At 38.3% G+C, this 16,092-nt stretch overlaps 1 protein-coding gene across 2 annotated transcripts in view; it reads left to right on the top strand.

Annotated features, from left to right (window-relative positions):
- The window catches only part of npffr1l1 (neuropeptide FF receptor 1 like 1), a 40,798-nt gene extending 36,740 nt beyond the window's left edge, over positions 1-4,058 (top strand). The window contains exon 6 of one of the 2 annotated variants that reach the window (XM_087269565.1): positions 1,417-4,058. In XM_087269565.1, coding sequence (XP_087125691.1) covers positions 1,417-2,227 — 811 coding nt within the window. In that variant the 3' untranslated portion in view covers positions 2,228-4,058. The remainder of the gene's footprint in view (positions 1-1,416) is intronic. The other variant, NM_001171696.1, reaches the window with a different exon arrangement.
- The last annotated feature ends 12,034 nt before the right edge of the window (positions 4,059-16,092 follow it).

The following is a 16,092-nucleotide window of genomic DNA, read 5'->3' as shown; positions in this document are numbered from 1 at the left end:
CGACTGAGAGGATTATAAATGTGGAGTTTAAATGCACAAATGAATGCTAGTCGTGTTTTGAATTTGTCACTATGCTGACACAAAGGCATTAGTAGCTCCGCCCCCTTTTGAAAAGATGCATTTCAGTCAATTGAACTTATTTGGATCCTGAGCTTCCTATCAAGAAGATGCCAAATGATCAGAATGAACAACATCACTTCATCCACAATGATCCTTAAAGGTGCAGTATTCAAGTTTGACACCCAGTAGTTGATTTAGGGGTTGCATTCCTGGATCAAAACAAATGCAAGCGCAGCTTGCCTGATCAAGGACCAAAAGGAGCGAGTCTAACGGCATGCGATAGAGGGAATATTTTCCATATTAAAATGAGTTTTTGTTTTAACAAACACCTTGGATTGATGTTTTAGAAACGGCTTCTATTTCTTGTAACTGAACACGATAATATAAACTGACAAAGACCACCTCAGGTACACCTCATGTGCTTAATTCAATGTTAAGGCTAATAATGCGAGTTCAAATGCCATTTTACATGGCATTTATAGCCATTCTACTGAAAGCAGCAGCAGATAGTTCACCTCAGATCTTATAAAATAAACCATTTAAAATTGAACTACAGAACTGTGACTGTGCAAACCAACACATATCAGTGATTCAGCACCAACATTTAATAATGTTAAAGAGGTTTAATATGTATTAATTCGATTATAAACCTTACCATTTAGTTGAAGTGCAGTGAGTGCACTATTCTGTGCTTCTGAATGGCTGTATTTAATGACTGTCTGGTGCAAACAGCCAAATTGCTTATCACTGCAAATCTGATCAGTAGCGTGTTGTTAGAACACAGCGTTACAATGTATCCTGCTCACCTAATGTTTACGTTTGTATTATTTATAATATTTGCTAATTAATAACCCATGTGGAACTCTGAATCTGCGTCTCATTTCGGAGTCTGCTACTGTCCACCAGAGGTCACATTTTGGTCATAGACCCATGCTTTGAGAGCCTTCCTGAATGAATGAATGAAATACCAACAAGGAAATATGGGGTGCTGAAATGTAATTGGCTAAATCATTTAATTGGCAGTGGGCGGGACCAAAGAACCAAAACAAAGACAGCCGTTCCGGCATGTAACGCACATTTGCAAAGCAGAATATCTGACTTCAGCATTGTTTTTCAGATAAACAAGCTCACTTGGCATGATTCCTAAATGTCTGCAAACATATAATGGTATTTTTATCCTTTAGAAGATTCAGAAAATTACATACAGTACCTTTACACTGGTGCTACACAGGGCTGTGTTCTCAGTCCCCTCCTCTAACCCCTGTACACACACACACACGACTGTACATCCATGCAACAATAAAAGTGATTTGATTTATGTTTTGAGTACTGAATCGCTCTTCTTCCTGTCAACAGATTTACAGGGATCGTCTACCCTTTCCACCACCGCCTGCGTCCGGTCACGGCCCTCTTTGCCATCGTTTTCATCTGGCTGCTCGCCTTCGCCATCATCTTTCCTTCCGCCGCCACTCTCACCGTCATCCACCTGGACGACATGTACATGGTGCAAAACGACCAGATCTACCCCCTGTTCGTGTGCTTCGAGGACTGGCCCAGGGCTGACATGCGGCGCGTCTACACCACCGTCATCTTCGTCCACGTTTACCTGGCGCCGCTCGGCCTCATCAGCATCATGTACGGCTGCATCGCAGCCAAACTCTCCAGCAACCTCCAGGAGAACCGTTTACGCTCCAGACGGAGGATGAAGGTGATAAAGATGCTAATAATGGTGGCAGTGCTCTTCATGGTGTCCTGGCTGCCGCTCTGGACACTGATGCTCCTCACGGATTATCAGGATCTGGACCGCCAGCAGATCGATTTTCTGAGCAGCTATCTGTTCCCTGTGGCGCACTGGCTGGCGTTCTTCAACAGCGGCGTCAATCCCATCATCTACGGCTTTTTCAATGAGAATTTTCGCAGGGGTTTTCAGGCCGCCGTGGCTTGTGGGTTCTGCAGTTCTGTGGCATCAGAGATGCGACACACGCATTTCGTTCTGCCACCCCCTAACAAAGTGTCCGACGGGAGTCGCGGGGTGACCAGCGGGAGGAAAGAGCGATGTTTTCCGGTGATACCTCACGGGGCGGCTCATGGGATTCAAGGGATTCTTTTGGAGGATATGAACGGGACGGTTGCTTCACACAGGGTGCTCGGAGCATGGATGGAGTGAATGGTGCAGTTTAGGGCTGAACAATACATCGGTTGAGCATTGATATTGCAATGTGTGGTACATATTTATTATAGTACACATGGAATCAAAACTAAACATCGGTTTTGTTAGCTCACTTTGCAAGAAGTCTGGTCTAGATTTGGTATGAAGCTAGCACAGCAGGCACTGGCATACAGCATTTGGGCCAAACGGTGGCACCATCTTTAAAGGTTCAGGACACAATGGAGAACTTTTTTTTAATATTAATAGATGTGTGTGTGTGTTGAGCATCAGTTAAGACAATGTTAGCACCTGTCAGCTTTAATTGTGGGGAAAACTGGATAATTTTGAGCTTTTGTCAGCTAACTTCAGCTTCCGGGTTTAAAATGATTTTTGGGGCGGGATCAAAATCGGCGACGTTGCGCATTACTGCAAGTGCAATGATGAGGCGTCGGTTTCTCATTATTATTCATAGCGGAGTTTTCTTATCCTATGAGAAGAGCCGGCTGCTTAATTATTCATGAGAGCACGTGCTTTCCGGAGGCAGACCTGCCAGTTTCAAGCAAGCTGTGAGACACAGACCAACGGCACGCAGTAGCCGTTCATGAAGGCTCGCATGTGTTTGTTTCCATGATCCACGGCGTTTGTTGCATGTTTTTTTTCCCCGCGATCTTGTCAGGGCCGATCATACAGCAAAGCTGTGTGTGTGCTGCAAGCATTTTGCCGGGAGAGCAGTGCGAGAACTGAAGAATGGCGGACGTTGACTTTTATCAGGAGTTCGTTCACATTCAGACACATCGCCGTGCTGCTGTGTTTGCCTAAATCCTCCAGATTACCAGCAGGGTTAATGGTTAAAATAGACAGGTCAGGAGACCTGCTGCACTGAGTCTGCTGGATACGGGGATTGAGGGAGAATCCTCATTTATAGTGTTTACATGAACACACTTATCTTTATAATGATATAAATTATGGTTATGTGTATATGAAATTACGAATAACAAATGTAGCAGGGCATTAAATTACTGTTTATTTCTTTGCATTTTAACTTTGTGAACTATAAACTCATGCGTCTCCTCACGGTTTGTCTCATTTTGTGAGCTAACTGTCAACAACAGTTCGCTCCCCTTCTCCCCTGCTGGCCACGCCCACTCCTGCCCGATGCTCGCGGAGCTCCACGCCCATTAATCATGCATCTTTTTAAAAAATTCTGAAGTAGACTTTAACCGAAAGTGGGGGGTGTCATGGCCCTTTAAGGCGGTGTAAATGTTACATTTAGTTTAAATTTTTCCTCCATTTAGTAATTTTGCTTCATGCAGTGAATGCCATTCAGCTTGAAAGACAATTAAATACGAGCACTTTTCATATCTGAGCACCTTTTTGTTGTTAAAAATTTATTCTGAATGGTGTTTAACAGATACACTATTTTGTAAAGTAAAAGGAACTAAGTTAGGAACTAACAAAAGGAACCAACTGCTGTGCCTGCATAGAGAAGGAACATTAAAATGAATGTTAAAAATGTCTAGAAAAAGAGAAATTCTTAATCAGAAGTAGAAGGTCTCGTATTGTGGTTACGCAAGGATTTTGCAGATGCATCCTCATATTCCATATTTAAATTCCCTGTTGCATCTGGAAATGAAAAAAATCCAGAGGGCGTAAACTTTGCATGCAAATGAAGCCCACCTGGAGTTGCAGTGTGACATTTAATAACTTGCCTAAAGGGTCCATCCTGAAGTGCCACTCAGAAATAACAATAGCAGACACAGAAACAGATGTTCCACATGTCCGGGAACAAATTAATTCAAAAGGGCAATCTGAAGGATTCTGTGCTCATGCATTAAATTGTACATATTTGAAAAGAAAAGAGACGTTTTCCAGAGTTGTGCATTTAATACAGGGTTGAAGCGAGATCAGACCAAAGGTGCCTTTTAAAAGTATTGCTCATTTTATTTATGTATGTATAATTTAGTTTTTCTTTTTTTCATATATATATATATATATATATATATATATATATATATATATATATATATATATATATATATACACAGTTGAAGTCAGAATTATTAAATTTTCAAATTAAATTGTTATTTTTTTATTTTAGAATTTAATAATAGATTAATATTTTGATTAATAAAGAAGCTAAGTCGAAAAGAAAATGAATGAATGAATATATTATGTTTTTTCTAATTTGTGTTTAACAGAGAGTTTAAAAAATAATAGTTTTAATAACTCATTTCTAATAACTGATTTATTTTATCTTTGCCATGATGACATATTGATGATGAGATATTTTTCAAGATACTAGTACTCAAGCTAGCTTAAAGTGGCATTTAATGGCTTCATTCATTAATTTTCTTAGTCCCTTTATTAATCTGGGGTCATCACAGCGGAATGAACCGCCAACATATTCAGCATATGTTTTACGCAGAGGATGCCATTCCAGTTGCAACACCCATACACTCTCATTCACACTCATACACTACGAACAATTTTAGCTTACCCAATTCACTTGTTCCACATGTCTTTGGACTTATAGGGGAAACCGGAGCACCCAGAGGAAACCCACGCAAACACGGGGAGAACATGCAAACTCCACACAGAAATGCCATCCGACCAAGCCGAGGCTCGAACCAGTGACCTTCTTGCTGTAAGGCGACAGCACTACCCACTGCGCCACCGCATCACACACATTTAAAGGCTTAACTTGGTTAATACATTTACAAAATACAATTTGTACATCTGTAAACACAAATAATCAATTCACAATTGAAAATCATAAATATTTTCACCAAATGAACTGGATTTGCGTATTTTTAAATAGTTTTTTGAATTCATGAATTGTATTTGTGCATTTTTGTACTGTGTTATGAATTTACGACTTGTATTTGCATATTTTTTAATCTTTTTTGAATTTCTGAATTGGATTTCGGTATTTTTAAATTGTGTTTTGAATTTACAAATTGGATTTGGTAAACATGAATTGTATTGCGGGTGTATGAATTTATTTTGTAACTGTATTATTTTTGAGACTGATCTGGCTCCATAAATTAGGCAAGTTAGGGTAATAAGGCAAGTCATTGTATAACAGTGGTTTGATCTGTTGACAGTTGAAAACTAATATTGATTAAGAGGGCTAATAATATTGACCTTCAAATATATATATATATATATATATATATATATATATATATATATATATATATATATATATATATATATATATATATATATATATATATATATTTAAAAAACAGCTTTTATATAGCCAAAATAAAATAAATAAGATTTTCTGCAGAAGAAAAAACATTATAGAAAATACTGTGAACACTTCCTGAATCTGTTAAACATTATTTGGGAAATATTTAAAAAAGAAAAAAAAATCACACAAGGGTGAATCATTTTGACTTCAACTGTACATATATACTTATGTTAATATTAGATTTTTGTCTTTTAATTATGTGTATTTTTGTTTTGTCAGTAACAATCTATGATCGAGTTTCCAGAACAGTGGAATATGTTAAGTTTTTTAAGATTTTCAAGTACAGTACATGTCAGAGGTATTTTATTATTTCAGTTTGAAGTAATGTGCTGTTTTTAACTATATTTCGTATAAGTGTTACATGTGATTTTGCCTTTGATGAATAATGCACACTGCAGAATCATAACTGAACATAAACATAAACGTCCCCTGACTGCAACACACATTATGCAAAAGTTAATAGAGTTATTTTAATGCAAATGTATACATTATAGATTATTATTGCTTCGGTTTATTTTTGAACCAAAATTGCACATGCTCTGTGAAGTGTATTTTTCTTTTTGCCATTTTGCAAAACAAGCCTGCATTTTAGTGGAGTTCATTATTTACTGGAAAGGTGCTGTTAAATTAAGTAACAGGTTTCAGGTTTAGATGGAAGTACACTCAAAAAAAATGCTGCTTGTTCAAACTACTCATTTAAATTGAGTTGAATCAACAATTCTTAAAGGTTATTAATTCATTTTCTTGTCGGCTTAGTCCCTTTATTAACCCGGGGATGCCACAGCGGAATGAACCGCCAACTTATCCAGCACATTTTTACGCAGCGGATGCCCTTTCAGCCACAATCCATCTCTGGGAAAATTCTTAAGGTTTTGTTGTGGATAACTTAATTGTTTTATGTTCAGTCCACTTAAATTTGATAAAACTTAATCGATTTGTGTCGTGACAACATGAAGAAACTGTGGAACCCAGCAATTTTACCATGTATGTTTGAACGCATAAATCATAATATTCTTTGAGCACAAAAAGATATTGGTGCAACCCAGGCTCATTCTGATTATGTATCCCAATATACATTTCTAGAGAGCGCCAAATACGTCCAAGAGGCTACGTTTTTGCAGTTTTCATTTTTGCGAATCCATCAGAGGCTGCTGTGTATGCTTTTTCAGATCTCAAATTTATCACAAGTGCCATTTGCACCTGCTGTTCTTGCGTAAATCTACCAGAGGCCGCTGTTGACTGATTGTTTGACTGACTGACTGACTGACTTATACGCTTATTTCACGCGGCCGCCATTTTAAAAACCCAAAGCGAGGCTGCGGTGGAAAGAAACCCGGAAGTACAGTATAGGACCAGCACTGTATTGCAGTAACATGCCGTGTACAATAAACCTCCAGCTGTTGCAGAGATTTTAAAATGCAGAAATGATGTAAACATCACTTTAATATTATTTAGTGAGTTTATTTTAAACAATTAAAAGCAACTTAGCATCAAACATCACAATCTCAGTGATGCGCTTAAGTGTCCTCCTGGGCTTCAGTTCATGGCACCAGTTAAACACAGACGACGCTTTTCTGCTTTAGTCTATGTAACCCGGTGAGCGATAAAACACTGCAGTCCTCTGAAGCACACCCTCGTGTTGTCTGTAATAGTGTTGTCCCGATACTGAAGTTTTAAACCCGGCTATTTCCCGCTAACATGGAAGCGCTGCTGAGCGCGGATGACTCGACTGATCTTCAAGGCTGCTTCGCGTTTCAGTATCCGTGTCTCTGTGTTTAGTTTGCACTCAGCTTACTGCTCTTCACCCAGTGCAAACACAGATACACGGAGACTGAAGCGCGAAGCAGCCTTGCCTTGAAGTTTAGTCGAATCAACAAGCAGATCGCTCCTCTGTCTGTGTTGTGTGTGTGCTTGGTAAACAGCGGTAAACTGATGACATTCTCAGCCAATCACAATCATTTCTGTTGAACACGTGACCACAATGGCAAATCAGCACTGTTTTAAGAAAGCCATCAACAGTGCCTTTATGTTCGCGGGAAATTTATGTTTTTTTCTTTTAATTCAGTATCGTGACAAGTCTAATATAATAAAAGAATCAGTTTATTAACTCGAGTTTAATAAATAGCATCTAAAACGTGTGTTTGGGAAAGAAAACATTAGCTAACTAGTGCCATTTCCCTTAACTTAGCTGAAAATGAGCTCTGATATCCCTTATTATATTCACCATTCATTCAGAACGGACCTCCGGGTCACCTGGAAGGCGGTGAAATTATAAAATTGTGTCACTTTCTCTTCGCTGATAAGCTATATAGCCAGTTACACAACATTCCTATGTAACTCCCAATGATACTTCCGGGTTTCTTCCCACCGCAGCCTCGATTTCGCTTTTGAAAATGGCGGCCGCGTGAAATCAGTCTATTGACTGACCAATACCCCCACCCACCTCCTTCCCTTAATCTAACCGACAGTGTTTTAAAGAGCACTTATTGACCAACACCCATCCACTACCCTAAACCTAACCGACAGTGTTTTTAAAAGCAATCCAAAAAAAGAAAAGCCAGATTTTTTTACCACGTTGACAGATTTTACCACATCCTCACTCTGGTATTTACTTGTTTGTTTAATTTTTCGGCTTTTGTTTTTGTCTTACCTGTTTTCTGGAACTGTTCCTAACCAAAACTCGAACCCCATCGTCATTGTCAACTTCGCTCTGCGTCTCAAATCCTCTGAAGTACATGGCGAGCCGATCAACAAACAGTGGTAAAGCCGTCCACACAAAGGTAATCGGTCAGCTGGTAAGCGTAAAAAGGAGCAGCATCGTAGCGCCACGTAGCTTTAGTTTTAAAGATGAAATGCATCCATACGTACGTCTGGCTTTAGAATTCACAATCTCCAAAAATGTATATGGGGCTACATTTTCAGAATGAGCCTGTGTTGCAAATAAAACCAGATAGCTCAAATAAGACTAAATGTATACAGTGTATATTGTGTATAAGACAGAACAAGAAGCTTTTTTCATACATAAACACTTTAAAATATATATATTTTTAAGGGAGAACATATATAAATGCACTAATGACGACTTTTTGTTCTAGGGATTCGTGTTTGGGCATCACATACCTGCGGACTGTTCATCAAATGTAATGTATTTTAATGTAAAGTGAACAATCTCTGGCCTGCAGATATGTCCTGTTAGCAAAAAAAAAAAAAAAAAAAAAAAAGAACTGTGACAAGCCTTGATTTGTGAGGTTTTACAAAAAATGCCTGTAATTGTTTGCATATTGAATCTTTCGATTTGGTTGTTTTTGTTACTGGCTTTGCAGATGTTTATGCTGTAAGTGAATCTGAGCTGCTGTTCTAATAAAGGTGTTGAACACGTTCCTTTTAAGGATAGTAAATATATGTCTTTATTCATGCTGCAAGATTTTGAAACTACACTGTAGAAAATATTTGTTAATTAATAGTTCCCGTAATTTGTTATTCACAAGTGTTTTCCATTTATTCACTGTTGTGAATTGCATTATGGGAGCTTTAAGGTGCAGTATGCAAGTTTGACACTCAGTGGTTGAAGTAGGTATTGCACCCCTGGTTCAAAACATACACAAGAGCAGGTTGCCAGATTGAGGACACCATCGAAGGCTGATTTAAACTGTTGTAAATAAAGCAACGGCACGGAATATTTGCCATATTAAAAGGAGTTTTTGTCCTAACCAACACCTGAAATTTATATTTTAGAAACCTCATGTGCTTCATTCAGGGTTAAATTCTAATAATGCGAGTTTGAATGCCATTTTACATTATATTTACATGATTTTATTTTATTTACATAAAATAAACCATTTGAAATTGAGCTTTAGAACTGTGACTCAGAGCAAGGCAACACATATCAGTGATTCAGCATCTACATTTAATAATGTTAAAGAGGTTTAATATGTATTAATTAGATTATAAACCATTTGGTTGGAGTGCAGTGAGTGCACTATTCTGTGCTTCTGAATGGCTGTATTTATATTTCTGTCGTGTTTCGTCTGGTGCAAACAGACACATTGCTTATCACTGCAAATCTCCTCACGTATCGTGTTGTTAGGACACAGGTTTACAATGTTACATGCTTACCTAATGTTTACGTTTGTAATGTTTATGTTATTTGCTAATTATTATTAATAATAATAATAATAATAATAATTCCTTACATTTATATAGCGCTTTTTTCTGGGCACTCAAAGCGCTTTACAAAATGGGGAGGAATCTCTTCATCCACCAACAGTGTGCAGCATCCACCTGGATGACGCGACGGCAGCCATTTTTGCGCCAGACCGCACACCACACACCAGCTGATTGGTGGTTAAGAGAGATGAAGCCAATTGTAATATGGGGATGGTTAGGAGGCCATGATGGACAGAGGCCAGTGGGCAGATTTGGCCGGGGTTAAACCCCTACTCTTTTTCGAAGGACATCTTGGGATTTTTAATGACCACAGAGAGTCAGGACCTCGGTTTAACATCTCATCCGAAAGACAGCGCTCACTGAGCAGTATAGCATCCCCGTCACTATACTGGGGCATTAGGACCCACACAGACTGCAGGTTGGGCGCCCCCTGCTGGCCTCACTAACACCACTTCCGGCAGCAACCTAGCTTTCCCATGTGGTCTCCCATCCCGGTACTGACCAGGCACAGCCCTGCTTAGCTTTAGTGGGCAACCATGTGAGAGTTGCAGAGAGCTAGCTGTCGGCAATTATTAACCTCATGTGGAACTCTGAATCTGCGTCTCATTTAAGATTCTATTACTGTCCACTGGAGGTCGCATTTTGGTCAAGGACGCACATTTTGAGAGCCTTCATGACTGAATTAATCACATCAAGGGAACTAGGGGTGTTGGAATATGATTGGCTAAACTGGCAGTGGGATGGTTTAAGGGACCAAAACAAAGACAGCCTGTAATTTCCCTCAAGCATACGCTAGCACAAGTGGTTTCCGTGTTACTGGTTTATTTGTTGGCTTTTCCCCCCAAATCCACCTTGAAAACTAAACAATGAATACAAAACAAATGTACTTACTACAAATCAAAGCATATGTAGACAAACAAACAAACTTTAGAAACTTCAAACACAACACACAAATATAAAGCAAAATACCTCATTGGCTGCATGCTATACGAAAGAAATTGTCCTGAATGCTCCTTAAATCACTTGAGGTTCTTGTTGGAGTCAATACATCCATTGAAGAGCACATGCAAACAATTCATGTTTGCCCATAGCTTGCTAACAGGAAGTGATAACCTTATGGGCAGTCAGCCATTTCATGCAACCAAAGAGATTTCAAAATGAAAGTCCCAAACCAAATAAATTGACAAATAACACATGTAGCTTATTTTCTCAACAAAAAATTATCTTAGAAAACAAACTTATATACATAATATACAAAGTAACAGCAACGTAACGCACGTAACGCACATATTCAAAGCAGAATATCTGACTTCAGCATCGATTTTCAGATAAAGAATGTTCACGTAGCATGTTTCCGAAATATCTGCAAACATAATATGGTATTTTTATGCTTTAGAAGAGTCAAAAACGTACATACAGCACCTTTTATCTCTGCTCTGCCAACTTTTGTAGTTAAAAATTTAACTCTACAGTTTAACAGTGACTTTTATTGGCATTTTAGTAGTTTGAAATAATATAATGTATACGAAATAACAGAGAATGTACTTGTAGTTTATTACAAGTCTTTTGTAGCATAATATACAACTCCAACCCACACAATACATCAATTTAAACTATTAAAACTCTTAATAAAAGTCACTTTCTTTTACATTTCAGGTTAAAAGTGTTGGAAGAAAGATCAAAGGTCTATAATGCAATACAAAAGCAGAATTAAATGGGTAAAACATGAACCACAAAATATGGAAAACTCCTAATTCATGTATATTTTTACAGTGTTGGTTTGGAAAGATGCTTTGCGTTCCAGTTTACTCTTATATTGAGCCCTGCACATGCATGAAGTTCCAAAGCTGAAACTCTGGCATAGGTCTGATAATTGGTCACAAAGGATCTTAACAACCGGTAATTAATTTCCTAGAACAAGTCATAACATCTGTCAAGATATTTAGAGGAAGCTATTACGAATAGGATATAGTGCTGCTGTACAGAATGTCTTTCCAAAAACAGTGCCTGAATCACATTTTATAGAGCTGACCTGAAACTACTTCTTTTTTTTTTTGGTTCACTCGAACATGTTGTTCCTTAAAGGGATAGTTCAGGGGTTCAACCAAAAACTAAGATGTACAGTGAATTTACTTCCCCTCTTTTTTTCTTCCATAGAAGATTTTTAAAGAGGATTTTATTCATTGAATCCATGGTCCTTGACTCAAGAGTCATGGTCACCTGTTTTTTCTAATCAGACATAAACACGTACAAACAAGTTCAAATCAATAGCTATGACTCCTGATGACACACTGAGGTCTTTTGAAGTGATTTGAACACTCTGTGCAAGAAAACTTGACATTATTTTAATTACTTTTAAGCTCCCACATGCAATATCAAGTGGCCTCAAGCTCTACAGAGAAGTGTTTGACCAGACTGTGGGTTCAAGATTTCAAGAGTTCACACTTAGCTGATGATTGATTATAAAGCTTGTTTGTCATGCTATCCCTGGAGAGAGCCCTGAGCTCATAAGATCCTCGAGCCCGGGGCTCCCTCCCATTTCCAAGGCAAGAGGGGAGTTTGAGCTCAGGTAGATCTGGAGAACTCCCCTGCTGTAGTAGCAAATGAACAGATAGTGATTGCTTTTAAGAGATAACTACTAACTAGGAACATGTCTATGGTGCTGATTTGGATTAGTTAATTATCTTAAGTTGCATGTTTTTGGATGGTGGGAGGAAACCCGGGGAAACCCACGTAAGCACGGGGAGAACGTGTAAACTCCAAACAGAAATGTCAGCTGGCTTGGTAAGGAGTAGAACCAGTGCCGTTCTTGCTGTGAGGCAACAGTGCTAACCACTCTGCCACCGTGCCACCCATCTAGGATAAAAGGAGGAGTAGGGGTGGAGGGGGGGTTCTTCAAAAACAAAGATGTCTGCATATGGAACTTGGGGTATTTGTAGTGGGTTGTTCTGATTGGTAAATTATAAACTGAATAATGCAGGGCAGGCTGCAAGCAATCATAAGCACATGATCCTCTCAAAATTTGTTTCAAGAGTTCCCACTTAGATAGGCTTGCCATTTATAGCAGGTTTGGCATGCTGTCCAGGGAGAGAACCCTGAGCTCTGAGATATTTGAGCCCAGGGCTCCCGCCCGGTCAATAAGCATATCAGGGGATCCGATATCAGGTAGGTCTCGATCGCTCCCCCTTTAGAAGGGGAGTAAAAGGAGGAGTTGGGGTGGAAGGGGGGATTCTTCCAAAATGAAGCAATAAGGAGAAAGTGATCCATTTATATTAAGCTAGGATCATTCTGATTGGATTATTACGGATGAGTGGCCAGCAGTGCACAATCATATCACGTGCTCCTCTCGAATTTAGTTTGTGAAACTTCACTTAGAAATAAACTTAAAATGTTCACTTTCTTGAACATATCTGATTTCCGTGTATCATCAGGAGCCACATGCATTTATTTGGACTCTTGTCGGCTTAGTCCCTATTATAATTCTGTGTCGCCACATCGGAATAAACCGCCAACTTATCCAGCAAGTATTTTACGCAGCAGATGCCCTTCCAGCTGCAACCCATCTCTGAGAAACATCCACACACACACAATCATACACTACGGACAATTTAGCCTACCCAATTCACCTGTACAACATGTCTTTGGACTGTGGGGGAAACCAGAGCACCCGGAGGAAACCCACGCGAAGGCAAACATGCAAACTTCACACAGAAACACCAACTGAGTCGAGGTTCGAACCAGCGACCTTCTTGCTGTGAGGCGACAGCACTACCAACTGCGCCACTGCCTTGCCCTTATTTGGACTTGTATGTGTTTAATCTCATAAACAGGGAACCATTTATTTGCATTATACAAATCAAGGACCCTAAATTCAGCTGAAAGTCTTCATTATTGTTCTACTGAAAAAAGTCACCTACTTCTCAATGGCCTGAAATTGAGTGAAGGAACTTTGATTTTGATCTCCAGGCTATGACAGCACATTGACACAAAATAACACGTGACTTTGATGGAGTACTCGTGTGCGCTAGTAACCACAGAACAAAAATATTTTTGCTAAAAACATTAGCTTTTAAAATTAGGTTTTTAAGAAAAATTTTTACTTTACTCTAATGTTACTCCCTTAGTTTTTACTTTTGAAAAGCAGACTACAATAAAAAAGTTTTAAACATTATTTTTTTTTTGATTCGCGTAAAACTCAGAGTAGGGGAGAGCAGGGCACAAAGTAACACTTTTTTGGTCAAATAATAAACAAAGTATTGGGGTTAGACAAACCACTTGTTTTTACCAACAAAACACAAGCCTCTCCTACAAATGAGCACTGGAAGTATGAACGCCGGACCCATGGTTTCTGTGCAGTATTGCCAAAAGTGCCAGGAGTAAAATGTTACTATGTACCCCACCAGCGGGGCAAGTTGTAATAGACAGAGGGTTAGTTGTAACACATGCTTTAAAAGGCACACTGTAAAAAATGGCTGTGATTTCAACTGTAAAAAACAGTAAAAATGCTACAGTACAAATCCGTAACCTGGTTAATGTATTGTTTCCTCAATCTATACGGCGAATAACCGTATATTGACTTTCCCAGAATTCCCTGCATGGCACATCACTTTTTATGCATTTTGTTGACATTAAAATAGATTTTTTTAGTTGTTTCCCCATCAGTTGTGTACATTAGAGATTTATGTTACATCTAATGTTGATAAACAATGTTTATTTCATGACTTTAATTTTATGTGTGTTACCATACTGTTGTTTAGTAGCTGTGTGAATGACACTGAGCACCTTCTCTATGCTGATACTCTTTTCTGCTTGTGGGAAAAGTTGATTGTGATGAGCATTGGCTCATTATGTAACTTCCTCATCACTACCTGCATGTGGGTGTGCTAACGTGTCTAACTGTGTAACAAAAGATGTGTAGATGTTGGTCATTCAACATACAGACACATTACTTCTATAAATTAATAAAGTACGGTAGTTTACTGTAAAAATGAGAAATTACTTTTACGGTTTGTACCGTGTTTTTAACGGTAAAGTACTGGCAACCACAGCTGCCGAAAATTTTTTTACCGAAAATTTTACGGATTTATTTTTTAAAGTGCAGATTACACACAGTTCATTTAAATTAAGTTTACTTTAAACAGTAGCTTTATTTCCTCAGTACTTAGCTCAATTTATTTTTTATTCTACATAGCACAGTATGTTTATTTATTTATTGGATAAACACATTTGGATTTTTTTATTCCATTATTATACAATGCATTTATTTGTAGTATTAGCAATAAAATATTTTGGCTATCAAAAATATATTCTATTAAAAACATTTTTTATTTAAAAAGTTCTCAACATTACACTCAAAATTTTAAAAAAAGTATGTTAGTTTAATTTGTGTTCAACAGTGTGTGGCTTAATTGTAACACTCTGTTACAACAAACCCCGCTGTGTCATGTTTTCTTCAAAAACCGGCTGGCAGTCACTAGCTGCGTCCCAAATCGCATACTTATGCACTATTCTACGCCATTTTGTAGTATAAATAGTGTAAGTAGTGTGTTCACACTGAAAACTCTTAAAATAATAAGTGCACTTTAATTACCCGGATGATGCACTCAGTCGCTAAAATGAAGTGTGTAATGATGGACACTTCACGCACTCAACGACCGCAGGTTTGCTTACGTAGCGGAAGGGGCGGAGCTATCGGACGCACATGTTGGATAACTTTATTTATTTTGGATGGAGAGAGCAAAATTCTCCTACTAGAGTGATTATATCGCCTCCCGATGGTGAATGCGGCAATACTCACGATAGGTATTATTTGATAATTCGGTCATTTATTTCACTGATTTGGCAACTGTCAAACGTCATCAGGGAAACGGTTTGAATTTCCGTTTAGTAAAAACACATTAGTGTGCCATTTGGGACGACACTACATACATGTACTATCCTGTTGAGTGTGTAAGTGCATAAGTACATAGTGCATGAGTGCATAGTGTATAGTGTGCCATTTGGGACGCAGCTACTGTGTTTTTTTACATCTTTCAAAATGGTTCCATCTTTTAGCCTAGAAGACGTCGATCACAACAATATAAGATTTCACGTTTATACTTTCACAGATTTGTTTTTTAATAAAAAAATATTGACAATAATAAAAAATACTTTTATGCCACAAAAAAATTGTTTCTCTTGTGTTTCTCATCCAAATTTCGGCAAACTTTTTTCAATAATTGGCAGGAAGACATCAGGCGACACTGTGGTGAAAACGTTTAAAGCATGCCACGGTTAACCCTTAGCAAATACCTAAAAACTCTGTTACATTACATTTAACCCTGCATTACTTTGTGCCCCATGCTCCCCTACCTCCTACTTTTTAGTGGAGTAACGTTAATCATGTTATGTGGGTTGATATTTTACTCAAGTACTTACTTTGTGTAGACTACTTCATAATTACTGCAAACTTTGTAAAAAC

The sequence above is a fragment of the Danio rerio genome, chromosome 10 (assembly GCF_052040795.2).
Source record: "Danio rerio strain M-AB ecotype USA chromosome 10, GRCz13ab, whole genome shotgun sequence".
Classification (NCBI taxonomy): Eukaryota; Metazoa; Chordata; class Actinopteri; order Cypriniformes; family Danionidae; genus Danio; species Danio rerio.
The sequence above is the reverse complement of the archived record's forward strand: the minus strand, read 5'-3'. Positions and strand labels throughout refer to the sequence as shown.